The sequence below is a fragment of the Dunckerocampus dactyliophorus genome, chromosome 8 (genome assembly GCF_027744805.1).
Source record: "Dunckerocampus dactyliophorus isolate RoL2022-P2 chromosome 8, RoL_Ddac_1.1, whole genome shotgun sequence".
In the NCBI taxonomy this organism is placed as follows: Eukaryota; Metazoa; Chordata; class Actinopteri; order Syngnathiformes; family Syngnathidae; genus Dunckerocampus; species Dunckerocampus dactyliophorus.
Genome location: NC_072826.1, coordinates 10,146,254 through 10,165,713, shown reverse-complemented (window position 1 = coordinate 10,165,713; position 19,460 = coordinate 10,146,254). Strand labels below are relative to the sequence as shown.

The window sequence follows — 19,460 nt, the reverse complement described above, 5'->3', positions numbered from 1 at the left end:
GTTGGTCAATAATCTTTCATTATCATTCATTCAAATTTTACAATTTAAGATGTGTTTAATAAGTGTGTGAGGCATATTACATGGCTTTTAGGCATTTTTTGTGGGTCCATCTATTATTCGTTGGTTTTCGCTATCTCATATCATACCGAAACTCCTACGAATAGCAAGGGTGTATTGTAATCATTTATAAATATAGCAGAATTAAAAGCATTACTGGTATCTCACAGTCCTGCTCCACTGGAACTGCTACAAATCTCGACATGCTCATTCACTTGCATGCCGTAAACACACCCCCCGCTTTAGGTTACTTTATTTTAACGTAGCGTGAATGATACCGTTGTCAAGCATAACGCCAGGTGAAGAAAATGACATACAAATCACAGCTGATGAGAGAAACCTTTAAGTTTTTTTGTTGAAATGTTTTGACCAGTAAAATGTACTTTCTCCTTACTTTTTGCCAGGTTTCCGCGGCTTTGTCCTCTTCTTCCTCGCCTGCAAAGCGAGTACTGCCGAGTATAAAAAAACAGCACAAGTATTAAAATGAGACTACCAATACTGACATGATTAGAAACAATGACAGATGCGGAGGTCTGACATGCAGGTGTAAACACCCAGTCGGGTTGATGTTAGCTAGCTGACAGGTTCACTGGAAGTACTAGAACGCTCTCTATTAAGCTAACCGGCGGCCTTTGTAGTGTGCCTACAAGTTGGCGAAAAACTGCGCCTCCACTTTTTTATCATGAATATGAGCTATTACGTGAGTGTACTGCGTGAACAGGCACACAACTTAATGACTTAAAGACAAAAATTGATCTTGGAGAGTTTGAGCGTCTCTGAACAGTGCTTGTCTCATGGCTACAACTAGCATAACTGCTAACGTATACACACGCAGGGCAGAGCGCATGGTCTACTTTTGCTGTTCAGCTTTTACTTAGCGTAGTCAACAATACCAGAAACAAACTACATATACACAATCTGTCCGTGAAATATTTAAAAACAACAGCAAGAGTGTCACTAAAAATGTACACAACATTTAAAAGTGAACAGTTGTCAACTATACCTTTTCTTTCCATCGCGGCAAACCACACAGTCAGAGGTATGTTCAAGAGATGTTGGAAATACCAGAACTCCGGTCTGTCCACCGCAGTCCACAGCTGTACCCAGTCAGAGAGTTGCGTTCAAGAAACGTTGGAAATACCAAAACATTGTAATGAAGTGCCTAGACAAGCTGTCAACTGTTGCTTGGCTATTTGCATGGAGCACACGTTTCGATTGTGTGTGTTACAGCATTTTACCGCTAATATGTGTTACTTGAATCAAGGTGTTTGCAACCAGTTTATGTTCTGTCTTACCGGGTTGAGGGGTAATTGAGCTCGTCATGTTTGTATATTTACAAGAAAGTTTGGTTCTTTGCTAAGCGGCTAAAAGAACATCTATAACAAAATGATGATTAATACTACATTTACGTCAAAAGTCACTTCACCTGCATTGTTGTAGTTAGAATCCTTGCATGACTATGAATTAAGTTTTGAAATTATTTTAATTTTAAATTAGCAATTAACAGCTGTACATACATGTACTATATTGATAGTTTTTTGTATAGCGTAAAAGATAAATTAAAAAGTGAATTACAAAAGTGTTGCCAAGATTAACACGATTGTGTAACTCTGCCCTCTAGTGGTAGCAGGATTCTTTTTACACATGTACTTATTTGTGGCCTAATACCATCCATTTTCTATACAGCGTGTCCTCATTAAGGTGAGTTGGGGCCTATCCCAGTTGACTGGGCGAAAGGCAGGATACACCCTGAACTGGCCACCAGACAATTACACGACTCACAAATAGTCAAGGATATTCAGCTTTTGGGTGAAATTTCAGGATGAACCTAAAAATCCATACTAAGACATGGACAATTTAGAATCTCCAGTTAACCTAACCTGCATGTTTTTGGAATGTGGGATGCACAGAGAGAACATGCGAACTCTACAGAGATGTTTCAACAGATTCAAGCCTTCGATCTCCTGTCCGTGAGGCTGACATGCTAACCAGTAGACCACCTTGTGGCCCTGTGGCTTAATTGGAATACTGTCAAAATGTGCCACAACAAATGGTCGAATTTTACCAGTTTGAAAAATAGCCTTTATTTTCTTAGGGTGATATTTTACAGGTAGCCATATAGTAACCAGAGTAAAAAGACCTCAAAAGATGAGAGCCAACAGCCAATACCCAAATTAAATGTGAACTTATGAACAGGATCAATATCCTAATCAAATCAATGTACTGTACAAGTATGAGGTTTCAGCATCCAGTGAGTAAATACATTTTCCCATAAAAATGTGCCCTTCTATATTATTCAAATACATGGCAGCTGTGGTTCTAGCATTCATCATAGAAGACAAAAATCACAAAATATCAGATTTTGATTTAACACAAAAATAATTAAAATATTACACTACACGAAAACCAATGCCAATGGAACTACTGACCGGGTGTGTACGTCTCATGATGAATGGACTCCTAAAATAACTCGCACTACTGCCGAAATGTCGCAGATTTTTGGCAAATAACGTAGCGTGATTCGATATTTCTATTGACATTGTGTGAAAACACAATGCTTTGCAGGGGCAGCGCCTTCTAGCAACACAATTGAACTGAACTAAATTGTCTTCGTTTCCTCATTGGCTCGGATATATATGACGTAACTGCAGTCATCACTGACTTTGATGTTGAATGAAATCAAGAGAATACATTTGGTGTCTGGCCAAAACTAGCTCTCCATAAATAAACTGGCCTTATACTTTTTTTTGTTGTTTTTTTTTTTTTTTTTTTTTTTTTTACAAATAACATACTTTAAACATCCATATATAAACATGACAACAGATCATAAATACGAGGCAGCCCCAATGACCCTAAAATATTCAAGAAACACTTATAGGACTGTGGTTTAGAAATACAATATGATAAAAAGTACATTGTCAGCTGATGGATAACATCAACGTTTAAAAGCAAATCTGGGCCTTACCGTGCCAAAGTGGTCCTGCAGGGTGCGAGATTACGTTGAAACACTGTTCCGAAACAAAGTGCGACCAAGACATAGCGTGGAAAGAAGGTGTGTAGAAGCTAAAACAAACATCACATGGTTCTCAGAGACAGAACCCCGACTTTCTTTCAATAATATAAACAAAGTCTTAAATCTATGCCACAAGGTGGATATGTCACATATACTGTCTTGAGATGTGCCTTATACATACTTTCATTTATTAAATTACTAATCTTAGTTTTATGCCACATGGCAGCATTCATAATGTGGGTCCAATATGGTTACTGGCCTGGCAATGGTAAGTCTATACAAACACTGCATTTATTGTCATTCTCAAACCCTTCTATACACAACAATAATGTGTGAAAGATTCTATATTTTAGAAACATTCAAAAATGTTTCATTTCTGCTTGTTGATTTAGTCACTGCTAGGTATTATTTTTATTGGCAACTACATAGCAGCAGTTGCTTCAATTCCCCTTCAGATATTAACACGATATAAAGAATACAATGCAAATTTGGGGAGGGGGGGGATCTCATCAAAAGTGTCAGCAGAAAACAGCAGTATGAGAGATGGGTGGAACACAAGTTTTGTCCCTGAAAATGCAACATTACCCCCTTCAGAGATTTAAAGATGGCAGGCACTTGAGCGTTGTGGTGGTGAGGGCGTGTGGAGAGTAGGGGGCGAGTCATATGAGACAGTTTGTTTTTTTTCCCGTAAAGAATGTTTCTTCTAAGAGGAAACTCCTCCTCCTCATGATTCCATCTCATCCCTGTCGAAGGATGGAGGCTCAAAGCTGAGAACCTCCTCGTATGTTAACCCTAGTGGACAGAAAAAGAGAGAATTCTTTAATACTGTCAAGCCTTCGCTGTGCGAAGGCCTGCCTCATAATCTGTGACCCCCCCTCACCATCCAAAATGTGCCTACTTACTCTTCCACTCCTCGATTTCCAGCTCACGGCTTTCAAAGCTCTGGTCGTAAGGCTCTGCTTCGGGCTCGTCGTCTGGATCATGATACTGAGCAAAGTAAGGGTGAGCCAGCGCCTCAGAGGCCGTGATGCGCTTGTCTGTGTCCAGCACCAGCATCTTCTCCAGCAGGTCAACAGCTACAGCATAGAGGACAATGTTGGAAAACAAATAGTGGGGCATCACCCACTTAAAACTACATAGAGAAACAGTGGGAAGTCAAGTCATGACACATTAGTCCAAAAAAGTATTTTTATACACATTCATTTTACAGCTTAATTACTACCCTAAATGTATTTTGGAAGCACAATCTCCTGGATCTGTTGAGACAATGACGGTTTTTTGTACTACAAATACCATCATTTAGCTAAAAGAAGAACATATGAAAATTAACAGTGGACAGTGCAGGTGGTCCTTGGGGTACATACAAGTTCCGTTACGAGACTGTGATATAAGAGTTTTGGTACAAGTCAGACCTTATACTGTCCATAAATTGTTGCTAAATGAACTCATACATCACACTGAGGGAAAATGGCCCTGTGCAAGGAGGATAGTTGAGTTTGCTTAATGTTGTTTTGGTGTGGTTGGGTCGACAGTGGGCCGTTACATTCCAATACGATCTTTATTCAGTCCGCTGTTGAGAGCAGCGTGGCTGCAAATGTATCGACGCCCATCTATCCTTCCGCTGTAAACTAGTTCTCAAGCGAGCCAAATGTAAGTTTTTAAATAATTAATGGATGCCTGCACGTAACCATGAAACTTCCGAACACCGTAAACCGAGGACAACCTGTATTTGTAAGAGTTGCAAGGAGGGCGCGGGAGGTATGAGGGCTTTCGAGGTACTTTTTCCACTGCTGTATCATACCTTCATGGATTATTTATACAGTAGAATCTCGACAGTTCAGTGAAAATGTTCACCACTAAACGTGTACAAAAACCCACAGCTTTAACTTCTTATGTATGACATCACACAAATCATGTGAGACTTCAGCTAAGTGAGCACCAAAAGGATTAACTGTGTGACCATAGAACCACAAATGGAACAAACACACACACACACACACACACGCTATCCTGGCTGTTCAGTACAATATGGCTAAAACTACAAGCTGACATAATTAAGAGTACAGAAACCCCTGCCACTTCACGCTCCACATTTTCACAGGTTCAAAAATTTCAAAAATATATTAATCATCACTCTTTTGTGGCTGAATATGTCCTATTATAGCGTTTTCAAGCATAAAAATGGCTAAATGAAGTAATATAAATAGAAGGCATTCGGAAGATGCATTCAGACGTGCTGATGTCTTATTCTACACTGGTCACAAGGTGTCAGTAATATTGCACTGATAAGACAATAGCCACCCCGGGAAGTCCAGAACAGGAAGTAAAAAAAAAAAAAAAAGAAAAAGGAACTTTCCCAATGCTACCATGTGAGTCTATATTATGTCGTATTTATGTCTATTATGTCTTATTTTCGGTTATTATATCTACTATATTGTGTATTGCAAGTGTAAAGGTGACTATAAAAAGGTGTTATTTCATGTTTACAGGGCTCTAATAATGTTAAAAAAAATGTATTTAGAAGATGGTAAACAGGCTTTCTTTTCTGTCACTATGAAAATATTCCATTTATAATTAAGCAATCCTACATTGCGGAAACTGACTTGTCATGGTCTGGTCTGAAACCAATTAACCACGATAAATGAATGGTAAGCTGCATCTTTACAGCAGGTATCCACTACTGACATTTTATTGTTTGTAATTGTTACAATTTTTTCTGGGATGAACGTTCATCATCAAAGCAAAAACAATAACAATTTCAATGGGAAAGGTGCGTCAGGAAGGGCATTACAGTAGGTGTAATAACTAAGTCGAACAAATCATGCGATTGACTCGCTGTGGCGACATTTTTCTCAAGCTCTGCACCACCCATGATGTTTTATGGTGCCTCACACTTTGAAAACCACAGCTCTGACCGTTAAAAAGCCTAACTTACCAAGAGGGTTGGCACCAATGAATACATCCGCAAAGTTTCTCTTGGGCATATGGGGGAGTGAGTTGATGTAGTTCCTTGCCTGTTAGTGAAAATATGAAAAAGGTCAACCACATTAATGTTATGCTGTTCCATGTTGCCACATGAGTTATGAAGCTGTTTATCCTGCCATTAAGGCATGCTGTGTGCATTTGTTTTAGTTGTTGATGATGTCACATGTTAAACAAGTCTGGCCAAAGCACTGTGCAAGCCTCGCAGTGACAAGTGCAGTGAGTCAGAGAGGAAAAAAGGGAATCGGTGAAGTGAGGGCAGAGGTTTGTTTTCAGATGATGCACAGAGAACAGCGAGAAACACTTTCCCACAAAGCACATGTGTCTGTCTGTCTCTCTGTGTAGTTGGTATTGGATGGCGGGCGGCTGCATCTCCAGCTGCAGCAGCATGGTGGATGGTGGAAGGCATTTGTCTCACCTCATGACTGGGCATCCTGCTTATGAGGGAGGCTGGGGGTGTCCCCGTCAGACGCATTATCTGCTGTAGCTGGTTTATATCTACAGTGTCTGAGTCAAGGGGCATCATATCAAGAAGAACACATGTACTTGGGTTTGTGCATCAGGAGGCAACAGTTGAACAGTAACAGTTGTATTAAAGAGATCTTAGCTCACCGCTGCAATAGAGGCCCCCATATTGTGTTAAATGAGGAAATGTGCAGACTGCAGGAGCTTTTAGTACATGCTAAAACAGAAGAGGGCATCAAAGCTGTAGCGCAAATAGAGCCGTTATGAACATTCCCAGAAAGCAACTCTTGGAAGCGCAACGCAGATGCAACAGTGGGAGCAACAAAACCTGGCTGCTTGACACTCACAGAGTCCGAGGAGATTTTCATCGAGAGCTCAGGCCCGGGGGTTCCAACAAGCAGCATTATAAGCTTCAACTGATCAATGTCTAACGCACTGACATGAAGGAAAACTGGGGCATGGAGGGTGAAGAAGGTCGCTGGACAAAATGAGGTGGATGAGAGGTGCAATCCTTTTGTTTATATGTGTTTAACTATTTACTTATTTATGAGGCATCCACAACTTGTTTCAAAATTGTTGTGACATAATGAGTGATGAGTGAATGAGGAGCTTCTGCATGTCATACCATATAATTTCTTTAGCACAGGCCCCGACCAAGGTTAAACAACCCCAACATGGACCAACACCAAATTCTATACCCTCATACTCACATCAGCATAAGCCTGTAAGATGTATGCAATTTTCACTGAGACATTAAGGAAAATATAGAAAAATGCACTCAAACCCCCAGAGTCACACCAAGCCATGCATTTAACTTATAGTATACTAGTATACATACTGTATATTTTCAGTGAGGAAGAAATACAGGTGGTCACTGTGTCTTTATATGCACTTGTAAACACACCTGCATTACCTTAACAACACATTTATAACCAACCTTCCATATGTTGGTGATACCATGCCATGTAATGCTGGTGTGGTACACATTTCTACATATATAACCCCTCAAATTATTCATGTATATATGCGCCTACATTTTGCAGTCCTGGTTAGATGAAGATGATCTGTTCCCTGCACACTGGTAATAAAGTCCACGGTAATCAAATAGCTAATTCATCTTCTACATAAGCCATCCGGACACATGAATTGGAATTCTTCTTCTTGTTTTCTCCAACATTTCTGCATCACAGCAGTGTTACACTTGGCATGGATTGCTTTGTAGGAGGGGAAACAGGAAGGTGTACTGTATCACAGAGACAATAGTGGGCAGCGCTGAGTCATACACCACAGAGGACCTAAACAGCCGGCTCACAATCATGCACACATACACACTCACTTTCCTTTGCTTTAGTCATGAAGTAAAGTGTTTGCATGCACCCCCAAGTTAAAACTTTTATGAAAGTTGACAGATCCCGGTCATGTTCATGCTTTAAAAAGCAAGTTGTTCAGATTTAGACTTACTGACTTGTCTCTAACCTACGTTTGCAATGACGACCCATAATAAATCAGATATTGCAATGCACACGTTTGTCCCAGGGGAAACACAAATTCATCTCTTCTCGCTCCTTTTGACAGTTCAAAGTGTGTTAAATACCAGTGTGCCGCTTGAGTCTTGAGTCGTGTTTTGTACTGTGGCATGGCCCGCAGTGGTGGTAATGCACTACAGCAGCTTACACTCATCTTCTCCGACAACTATCAGGAAGGATACGGTCGGTGCCAGGGAACAGCGTCCGTCCAGTGAGAAGTTCAGCCATGATGCATCCCACCGACCAGATGTCCACTAAAATGTGGAACCAATACAACAATATACACAGTGAAGGGTTTGGATCATGAACTCAACTCAGTCGAGGCAACAGTAGGAGTGAAACACTGCAAAAGGTTATTTACTTCTGCATTCAAGAATGCAGCTATTTTGTCAAATTCAGCGGCCAATTGTGTAGCTTTTATTAAGTACTTTCTCTTAAATTCAGAAACTAATGCATTCAATAGAATAACATTATATTTATTAGCCGTGGAATGTGTTCAAAATTTCAGCATACATAAGAGTCAAGTATGACCGAAATGTTTTTTTTTATTGAAAATATGGCCGCACTGATCAGCAAACACCTTGAAAAAATATTTAAAATACTGTACAACAATGGATATAGCCAGCCACAATGGAATGCTGTCATGACAAATTATTAAGATAAATATAATTGTATAGATAAGTGATGCTAAACTGTTAGCAGTGCATCTATAGCGGGGGTGTCCACACGTTTTCCACCAATGGCCGCATATGAAAAAGTCAGAGGGGGGGCCATTTTGATACTTTACTTAGGAAAAAAGGCTTAAAAAAAACACGTTTTATATATATGAAAGGCAAAACATCGTTAGCTTTGTGTTATGGGTGAAAATGTGCATTATAATTACTGTAGCACCTATTCCACCTTTTCACTCTTTTTTTTTTTTTTAATCCATCGTTGCTGGGGGTTTTTTTTGTTTAATTTCTAGAATGTGCTGCAGGCCAATGAAAAAAAAAACAAGCTGCTGGCCACGAATGGCCCCGGGGCCGTAGTCTGGACACCCCTGATCTATGGCGTGTCAGACCTTTAATGGCATAGAGAAAGAAATTCATATGCAGTTTACAAAAAAGAGCAAGCATATGGTGACAAACACCTACAAAATACATTGACGCAAGCGGTTACAATTTAAATGTCATATTCAAATGAAGTGTGCTGCTTTAAGGAATGTTACAGCTACTGAAATGCATTTGCATGCTTTCACCATTTGAAGCATCAAAAGGAAAACCAGAAGTTCACAGTCACACTGAACGTTTGAGATGCCTGATTTCCTTTCAAATCAATTCAATAATTTATTTTTAAAAAATAAAAGATGAAGGAAAAGGTTGGAGATATAATTTGTGAATGTTTTCGAACAAAAACATACTTATGTCAATATGGCAAGACCAAAACATCATATGCGAATGTGTGAGTGTGTGTACCTGTCATGTTGTAGTGCATCCAATTAAGCATGATTTCTGGAGCTCGGTACCACCGAGTGGCCACATAGCCAGTCATTTCATCATCTGTATGCCGGGCCAAACCAAAATCCAGGATCTAAGAGGCCAAAGTATTTGTGTGTCAAAAAAGGATAGAAAGGGACAAAAGAAGTTCATTAATTATTCCGAACTTCCATTTTGTGGTTAGCAAGAGAATACACTCACATGTCACAACATATGGTACGCATGTACAATAAAATCAGATCCAATTAAAGAGCTATATCAAAAATTCTGCCTTCTTCCTACTGCTTTTGGACGTGGATGTGGAACTGTGAAAGAATGATTCATGAGATGTATTCCGTTGTAACCTAATAAACTAAACCAAACCAAAACTAAACCAAACCAAATATAATAAGATCAGTTTTCTGTCATTCATTCATTTCATTTCTAGTACTTAAGCTACTTGGAGTGTCACAAGATCTCGCGAGATTCAAACGTGATGATATTTGAGAACAGGTCACCCAGAAGACTAGCAGACTGAACTATGGCATTGCTACTGTGAATGATATTACACATATGGAAGTGCAGTAATTCTACATTTGATCAAAGTTACTTAAGATTTGTCAGATCAAAATCAGGGCTGTCAAAAATAGCGTGTTAACAGCGGTAACCAATTTATTTAATTTTAATTTTATTTAATTTACATTCATGCATACCATCATTGTATTATTCTGACCTGAACACATCAACAGCAGTGCAAATCCAACATCATATATGTATGTCCAACTCACAAACACGTCTCTAGTCCGTTCGGCCTCAGAACAACATTTCCTCATTGTCACTACACGGCCACGAGATGCATTCAGGGAGACTCCGAACATCGCAACAACATCTTTATTATGCGTATGTGTGGTCTAAATAAACAGAAAGACAAAGAAAAGCAATAAGTGGAAATTCTTGTCACTCACTTTGTGAGACTCTGTGAGACTTGAGACTCTTTATGCGGAAGTACAATTTGCTGCATTTAAATATGCTCGGAAATCCCGGAAAATAAACTCGAAACATGTGAATTCCACGTAAATTATGTGGCGTCTTTAAACACAACCCCTCATTACTCATAATAACATGGTTCAAGTGTGATTCAAATGTTCTGCTACTATTAAATAAACTAGTGTTAGGTAAATATATGTATGCTATAATGTAACGCTATATTATATTACACACAAATGTATATAAAGTCCTGTCCTGTCTTTTATCTTTCTTTCAATAAAATACAGTAAAGATGGTCATATTACAGACATAGTTGCAAATGGTGATTAATCATGATTAGTTAATGATTAATTAATCTCATTTGACAGCCCTAATGAAAATAAAATCGCTGCATAAGACACCTGTCAAAACATGTGATGCAAGCGTCTATATCATTGTATCGTGACACCCCTAGTAGCTAACAAGAAAAGTATTTTTTATACAGCTCTTGTCGGATCTCATTTGATTGTGCAGGTTCACCTACATTCTACATGGAATGTGGGTGAATATTGGTAAGGCTTCGTAATGCTCCAGCGTCACGGCGTGGGTGTAAGCAATGCACCAAGCAGAACTGTGATTGGTAGGCTATTTTAGTACATAATTTCCAATTTTCCCCTCCACGAAGGCGCCATTTGTAAATTTGCCAAAAAAAAAAAAAAAAGAGTCCTCTGCCTCTACTCGCTCAAGCGTTGCACAGCCCATCTTCTCGAACGTCTTCTTCGGTTTCGGCGGAATGTGTACAAGAAACGTGACTGTTGTGTCAGCTCCAACAACCCGGATGTCACTTTGTAAGTAGCCATTGTTTACTAGCACTACACACGAAGCTGAACACCTTGTCAATGAGAGTTGTGTTTGCTCACTCTCGGGAAATCACTGCCCTTAGTGTTTTGACAGAGAACTGCGAGTCACACGCTCGCCCTACTGCGAAGAGCAAAACAGGATCAAGACGCCGTCAAGAGGGCCAGCGTAGTGCCTACGCTGTAACATAACGAAGACTTTAAGGTATTTTGTTTCCAGTGGCCACACACCTTCAGCTCACAGTCTTCATTTACCGCCAGATTACTGGGCTTTAAGTCCTGAGGAGGTAAGAAGAAATCCAATGATGTGTGACAAGTGTAAAATAGCAACACAAACAACATACAAGAAATCTGATACTGTATTTGGTTAAGTCTCTAATGGGCCTACGCTGTATTGGACATGCATGCATACATCCAAGTGAAATCTGACCTTCAGGCTTTAAGAGTTGTTATGCAAGTGGAGCTGTACTTACTCGGTGGATGATGTCTGCAGAATGGATGTACTGCGAGGGAATACACAGTAATGACAGAGTTAACCTTGAATCACCTGCGCTACAAGTGGATGTCATACTGCTGTGATGGGAATTTGACCAACCTTTAGACCTCGGAGAATCTGGTAGATGAGGAATTGGACGTGGTCATCAGTCAGCTTCTGACACTTTACAATGTTGTTGAGGTCTGCTCCCATTAAATGTGTCACCAAGTAGCTACAAAACAGAACCACTTGTGATGAGAGCTCACTACTTCCAGTGTTTTAGTGCATTAGGTAAGTTATTAAAAATCTGTAATCTGTATTATTACATTAGTAGAGTGATTCAATCACAAGTCATGCACTTTACATACCAGCGATGGGGAATAATGTGATAAAAACAACTGCCGGATAGATTATCGTTTGCAAGAAGTGGAAGTAAATCTGGAGGGGGTGATTACTAAAGTGTGCATGTATAATACATGTGTTCCTGCATGACCAGAATAAGCTGCACTAGAATCAACGTCACAATGTCACTATTATACATAGTGTTTTGTTTTGTGTCCATGACGTTACCCCCACGCAGAGACTCTGTACAAACTCATTGAATAGTCTGTGCACACAAATGCACAGACGGCCAGATGGGCTGTTACCATGGAAACAACTCCAACGTGCAGAGTGCATGTGCTTAACCTACATTCACCTAAAAACACAGCATGTGATGTGTATACACTACAGTATATGTAAAGTATAATGCCTTTTATGCCGGGTCTGCGCTTCATTGTAAAGCTGAAGTGATTTCATTAAATATCGTCGTAATTTGCAGAGATGAAGATAAGCAGAAAGGTATAACTTACACGTCACTGAACTCCTCTAAGCTCGTCGCTGGTGTGAACACATCTAAGAGACCAATCACCTGTGGGCAAAAATAAAACAGGAGGGTAAAGATCATGTTTGCACTGATATTACATTTCTGCTGTGCAATATCCTGAATTTAATTTGCTCAATTAACAGATGAAGGTTGACTTGTTATACTGAGTTATTCTCACACCTTTTTTTTTGCAGGATGCAAGTTAGACTTGCACCCTGATGTGGTTGTTGGTTCAATTTTCATCACATACAATAGGTCTGGTAAATAAAAGACATAGAAGCAAACTAGTTAAAAGGCGCAGAAGTGCAATTTTCTGTATTTTCTGAATTTTCCGAGGTACAAATCAATAGCAGTAAACACACACACAGAACAACCATGTCAAAAAACAGAACACCCAACATGTTGAACATTGACCAAAGCTGTCTGTTTTATAGCATCATCACATCTTGAAATAAACGTCTGATGACACAGCAAAGTTTGTACAAGCACTGCACACATCGCAAAACAGTAAAGTTACAGATGCTGGCGGCAGCCGAAGCTTGTGATAGGAGGTTGCCATGGCAATGACCTCGGTGTCATTTTGCTTTTTTTTTAAGTAATCTTATAGTTAAATGACTATTAAGCTGTTAGGTTAAGGGAATACTATGGGAGACACACAATTATATATCTGGGAATATGAAATAAAAACTTATTACTGATATTTATGTACTCTTGTTTTTTTCTTAATGGATAAACTAATTACACACATTTACTACTGGTATTTTTATAAATAATAATGAAAAAAAATAAATGAATAATACATTTAAATCTATATATTGATTAATTATTTGTTTTCCAAGAGTATGCAAGGAATGAGGTCATTCGGAGAAACTGAGCGTCAAACCCCCCCCCCCCCCCCTCCAAAAGAGAGAGTGTCATGGATAACCAGTGCAAAAACAGTTGTGCCATAGCTGCATGCGGTGAGCCCACCCAAACGAGACACCCACACGGCTGATTGGTCGGATACCGCCACAACAAAGATCTGATTGGCCTTGGCCAAGCTTTCCAAAAGTCAAAAACCTGGGAGTCTCCTGGCAACAGTGGGAGGAAAATACAGAATCTCTCTCTGTATATAACAAAGGTAGGTAATATTACACTTTGATATATTTAGGACATACAAAAAAACATGGCATGCAATTTTCCCTGATATGATGAAATAATAAAGCAATATAGCTCCTTAACCATGACAAATGACACAGACAGTATTTCCTCATATTTGCTGGGGGGGGGATTCGTTTACTGAGAGGACCAGGTCGTCGATTAGGGCCTTTATGAGTCGGGAAACCTTTATGTGTACAAATGCATTGTAATAATAATGCTGAATGCTTTTCTCCTACAAATAAATTATGATGCTTGTTTTCAGTAATGCAGTATATTCCCTTTTTTTTTTTTTTTTTTTTTAAATAATTAGAGCCCTCTCTGATATTTAAAACATAAATCAGACTGGTGCTCGTGTGTGTTGTTGTTACATACTCGCATTTTGTAAAAAAATGTAAAAAAATCAATTAATACATTTTTTTTTAAAAAGAGAAAGATGTGGAAGGCCCCAATGACTAGGTTTGCCATGGGCCCCCAAATGACCAAATACGCCCCTGCGTGTAATACAGATATGTTCAACGACTCATGAGCAAAATGCGTCATGGCGAATTATGCAAATTAGACTATGATCATTTCTAATTAGCGCCTCATTTAGGCTGTGGAAACCACTGTAGTTCATTCAAAAAGTGTTTTAAGATGCTTTGTGCAGTGGTGAACAGCCATATTGGAACAGAAAAGGACCTTCCCCAAACTGTCCCCACCATGTTACAAGCATAGAATTGTTTGAAATGTTGAACAATTAAAACTCGGGAGAATAAAGACATCTAGCCAAACAACTAATGGATTAATTAATTCATCAATAGCAAGGTGTGCCTTGATAGTTTTGTCCATGCAGTTGTAACTTGAGCTCTCCGCGCTCTGGTTCTAGAGTAAAACATTTAGCAGACTGCTTTTTGCAGAGGTCTGGGTAATTTGGCCCAATGTGACGTCTGTTTAGTAATGCACTGAGGGATCTGAGCAGAAATAGCAGTGTGCTGTGTGCACAGCAGCTGAACAAGAACATTCATACTGTGCAACGACACAAAGCAAATAGTTTGCTCAGAAAATGGGGCCCACGTTTAAAAGTATACGTTGTGTGGCTGCTGAGCTGAGCCTGTATTGACTGGTTTAAATCGTGTTTTGGCATTCAAGCTCCATTTTCCCTGGAAACATTTGGCAACATAACAAAGTGTTGGTTGTTTTCAATAAGGTTTGGATTTAGCGCCACTTATTCGTCCTTCCTCTTCAGCGTGAGCATGAGAGCAAAAAAATGCCCCTACCACACCCCCACTTCCCCTCAGGCCATGTATGAGACCGATCAAAGATGCAGTTGATATGGAAAGTGAACACACCCCGACTCAACTCAAGTTTTTCTAGTGATGGCACAATAGGCAACAAAAAAGTAGAGAGGTATAATCGCTCTAATAAAATGAAAAACTAAAACTAAAATGTTGTTGAGGTACCTTTTTGCTTTAATTGCAGCATTAAGCCTTTTGGAACTGTGGATGATTTCATCATAACTTCCTACCTCCAGCAGGTGGGAAGTTACCACAGAGGGCTACATGCTGAAAAACTAAAATGATCCAAGGGCCACTTTGATATTTATATCCATCCATTTTCTATGCCGCTTCTCCTCATTAGGGTCGCGGGGGGATGCTGGAGCCTATCATATGAAGTTATATATATATATATAAAAAAAAACTGCATCTCAGCTTTGTGATATAGGTGAAAAAAACATTAGTATAAACTTCAGTTTATACTAATGTTTGGCTCCAAATATATTATTGCCAGTCCACATGTGCCATACCCACAAAGACTGACTGTTGTGAATGAAGCAGTCTTCGTTTTAGGGCGTGTACACTTATGCACCCAGCTTATTGGACATCTTTTATGTTTTACAATTATCCCCTCAACATCTGCGTTTCTTTTTCAATTCCCTGGTACCGATTGTACATCACATAACTATTGTGACAGTTTTCACGGAGAATTCGCCCTTAGCGGCACAAATCCATCTGTTTTCAAGGGACTACAGCTTGACAAAACACCGTGATTATGTAACAGATGAAGTGAAGTGGTCAAAATTGGATGTTACACCAGCACACAGCATCTACAGCCTGTGCACAAGTGTCTGCAGGTGATTTATCTGCAACACAGAACACCACAACGGCTACATTTTTCTTTTCCCACCCTCAAGCTCGCAGTCACATGCATCTCCATTTCCAGCATGTAACTACATTCCTGGAGGCAGCTATAACCAATGAGTGCTATTGGGTGGTCTTCAGCTACTGCTACTTCAGGTTTTTTCCCCCCATTACGCATGGTGATAAAACTACATATACCACAATATTAAATAAATATTTGCAATACCATATCAGAACATACATATACCTGACCGTGCATGGTATAATAACATCCAATACATAAGCTGCATCTAGTTACGTGACACTCCTACATGTCAGTCCCACAGTCATGAGCGCAGTAAATAGACAGTCAGGCCCCATACCAGCCTTAAGTCTTGGAACGGAGGGGGTCATCCACTTACATTTTCGTGCTTCATGTGTTTAAGCAGCCGGAGCTCTCTGTAGGTTCTCTTTGCGTGGATGATGGACTGGAAGGGTCTGGACAACTTCTTCACTGCTACCTTCAGGCCCGTCTTCACGTCAAACGCTGAACTGCACGACACACAAAGTGACAGAAGATGCCAAAATGTTAAATGCTTTCTACTGTATTTGTGCTTTGTATATATGCGTATCACATTTCCTTTGATTAAACAGTGTGGATAACACATTGGCCATTGATTCCGCCTCTTGTTAAACAACACCTGCTGCCAGTGGATGTGCAAGCAAAATGACTGAACCTGTTGTTGCTTATCAGCTGTGTGAAGTGTGGTGTTCCAGTTAAATTCTGAACAAACATACAGCAGATTTCTGTTGGTGTTGCACTGGAAATGCAGCCAAACCTTCATTACTTACTGCATTATGGCAGTGCATTTTGGCAATATGGTTTTTTTTTTATATCCTCCACCAAGGTTTTCATCACTATTTGTTTCTTTGTTTTTAAGAACCAACTCCCATTAAACTTTATTGAGGTGTAATGATTTGAGCCAAGGAATAACCCATTAAATTTTGGTGGAGACTGCCACTTTCATAACCATTGCCAAGTTCTGCATTTTTGGATGTTTTCATATGTCCTCAAATAGCGGTCTCCGCTGCCTTGCCTCATAAGTTTGAACAAATAAATTCCTCTCCGTAAATTAACACCTCATAAAAAATAGCACTGTCAAACGATGTTTAAACAAAGCAAGAAGCAAGTCACTCAACAAAAGACAGACAAACAAAACATATCAGCATGGTCTTACAGCCATGCAACAAGTGCAAACATAACTCTGCCAGAGCACTCATCCTCGTCTGCTTAGGCGTGCGTGTCTATCATATGTGACCGTGCAAAAAAATGCAATGAATTATTGATGACTAAAACTATAAAGACAGAAACAGATAAAAATGCCAAATATGAAGCAGATACATACTGCTGTGTCATTTCAGCTTGTCAAATGACAACAGCGTGTCCATCTGGAACCATCCACATATAGAGTACCATAAATGCTCCAGTAATCAATAAATTGCAGAGTTCCCAATAGTCGCTGGGTGTGTTATCTACAAAAACAAATAAGGACCGGAGTCTGTAATTAGCGCTGGGTCAAAAAACATTGGCATTAACAACGGTGGCTGTGTGCAACCTCCTGAGCTTTTATTTACTCCACAAAATGGCAGTAGCTGCATTCCAAGTGTCATGAGTGATCAGCGCCCAGCAGCTTTATCTACCTCTGCATACGCTTTTAAATGTTGGTAGCGCTGGTGTGAAGCTCATTCGTATTATACTTGCCATGCTGTTGTTTGCAATTAAGTCGTCAGCTTTATTAATGCTGGCTGAGCAGTATGTGCCTTACCGCTATTACAACATTGGTTGTGTTGCTGCTGTGTTGTGTAATACACTCATCAAATAAATGACCATGTGGTCAAAGAGAGCTACAATATGTTTTCCTTGCAACTTTCCCATGCACTCTTAGTTATTATTAAGTGTTTTTTTTATCTGCAATGAGGCAGAACATTAATTGGAAGTTGGCTATAATTGAAGAGAGGCTGTTATTTCCACAATTTTAAGACTTAATTTTTATGTAACAACCTCATTTAATGTAATCTATGACTCTTTATTACAAAATTCAGGGGCATCTATGAAGGTGTTGATGTTCCAAATCAGAACTGTTTGGCCTTGATGGAGGTCTGCATTGTACTGACTGCTATTCGTTTACTGGCAAAGTCTTGATGACAACCACGTCTGTGAGGGCAGTGCAGAAAAACATCAGCGGTATTTCATGACAAGAACGAAGCGCCGAGAACAATGGAGATAAATAAACAATGCCTGGATCCAGCAGACTAATAACGCTTTAATGGTAAGCACACCTATTGTTCTCTTCATTAGTGTGAAGATGTTCACGTGACTGTGCAACGTTGCTCACTTGGCTAGTGAAACTCTATGCCTCATTGTCACTGAAGAGCCAGAGTGGGAATGGGTGTGTGACAAAAAGAAGGCGCAACACTGACATTAAAAGTGACGGAAGTTCTTCGTGTATTGCTCAACTTACAGTAAGCACATGCAACTGGTCAAATCGGCATGTTTGCCTGCCAAGAACATTTGACATCAGTGACACGAGAAGACAATGTGAGGGTGGAGGAGAGGGCATGGGCCAAATGGCCTTTGCCTGCATTTCCTCTATCACCGAGTGAGCATGGCCCCCTTGCAAAAAAAACAAAAAAACAACATTCCTTCCAGGTCAGCTACTTATGCTGCATCACGAATGGATGATTACAAAATCTTGTGCAGACTGTGGCGATACCCACAGACACAGAGGAGGGAGTTGTTTCAGGGAGTGGTTCACCCACAATCAGCCATGCAGCACAACTTCCAAACTACCTGCACCAGTGACCCAGTCTGGAAGTGTACTACGACTTTGAAGTTCAGGGACATTCCTCCACTGCGTGTTTAAAAACGGGGTCACACGGGGGTGAGTCATTTCCTCTTCCGATTTGAACACTTACTAACTTTAGTAAGCCACTCACTGGGCTGTGCCACTGGATGAAAGCCTTGAAATTTGTCATGCAACAGAATGATATTCCTGAACACCCATAACAACAACATTAAGATAAGCACAGTGTTTTTCTTCTTCACACACAAGCAGGGGACTCTAAGTCTGGAAGCCTTGCACAACAACTTGAGTGTGCCGCCTTTGGGTGGAAAGGCCGCTGACAGTCAACACGAACATTACAAAGCTGCATGCACACAGGTCTTTAAAGCTGCTGCTGGCCCACAGGACAAACAAGCCATGTCTGAGCAAACAGCATCCAATTAGTCCATAATAAAGGCAAGTGCAATAACACACTGCAGCCATAAAAATGCAAAAGGAGCGATGCTGTGCTGCAGGGGAGACGTGAGCTTCGCCAGGTGTGGAGAGTTGAAAACATGACTGCGATGTAATGTGTCATTTTCAGCGTAGAGTGTCCAATGTCCAGATGCTGTATGCACACTTTTATGATATTTCAACCTTTCAAGTATTAGTGTGACGAACAAGCGCAATATTTAACCTTACAATGGATTACAGATACGCTCTCGCCGCTTAGTTTTTTTGT

At 40.0% G+C, this 19,460-nt stretch overlaps 1 protein-coding gene across 3 annotated transcripts in view; it reads right to left on the bottom strand.

Annotated features, from left to right (window-relative positions):
- The window catches only part of srpk1b (SRSF protein kinase 1b), a 39,907-nt gene that overhangs the window by 14,225 nt on the left and 6,222 nt on the right, over positions 1-19,460 (bottom strand). Inside the window, exons 2-13 of one of the 3 annotated variants that reach the window (XR_008572190.1) lie at positions 16,319-16,448; positions 12,647-12,705; positions 11,916-12,027; positions 11,794-11,823; positions 11,552-11,599; positions 9,498-9,612; positions 8,226-8,297; positions 6,865-6,944; positions 6,006-6,084; positions 3,973-4,146; positions 1,061-3,862; positions 452-506 (exon numbers count right to left, since the gene is read on the bottom strand). Coding sequence is in view for 1 of the 3 variants with exons in the window: in XM_054783849.1 (XP_054639824.1) it covers positions 452-506; positions 1,061-1,073 (68 nt within the window). In the remaining 2 variants the exon portion in view is untranslated. Of the gene's footprint in view, positions 1-451; positions 507-1,060; positions 3,863-3,972; positions 4,147-6,005; positions 6,085-6,470; positions 6,551-6,864; positions 6,945-8,225; positions 8,298-9,497; positions 9,613-11,551; positions 11,600-11,793; positions 11,824-11,915; positions 12,028-12,646; positions 12,706-16,318; positions 16,449-19,460 lie in introns of those variants that run through there. The other 2 variants (XR_008572189.1, XM_054783849.1) reach the window with 2 other exon arrangements.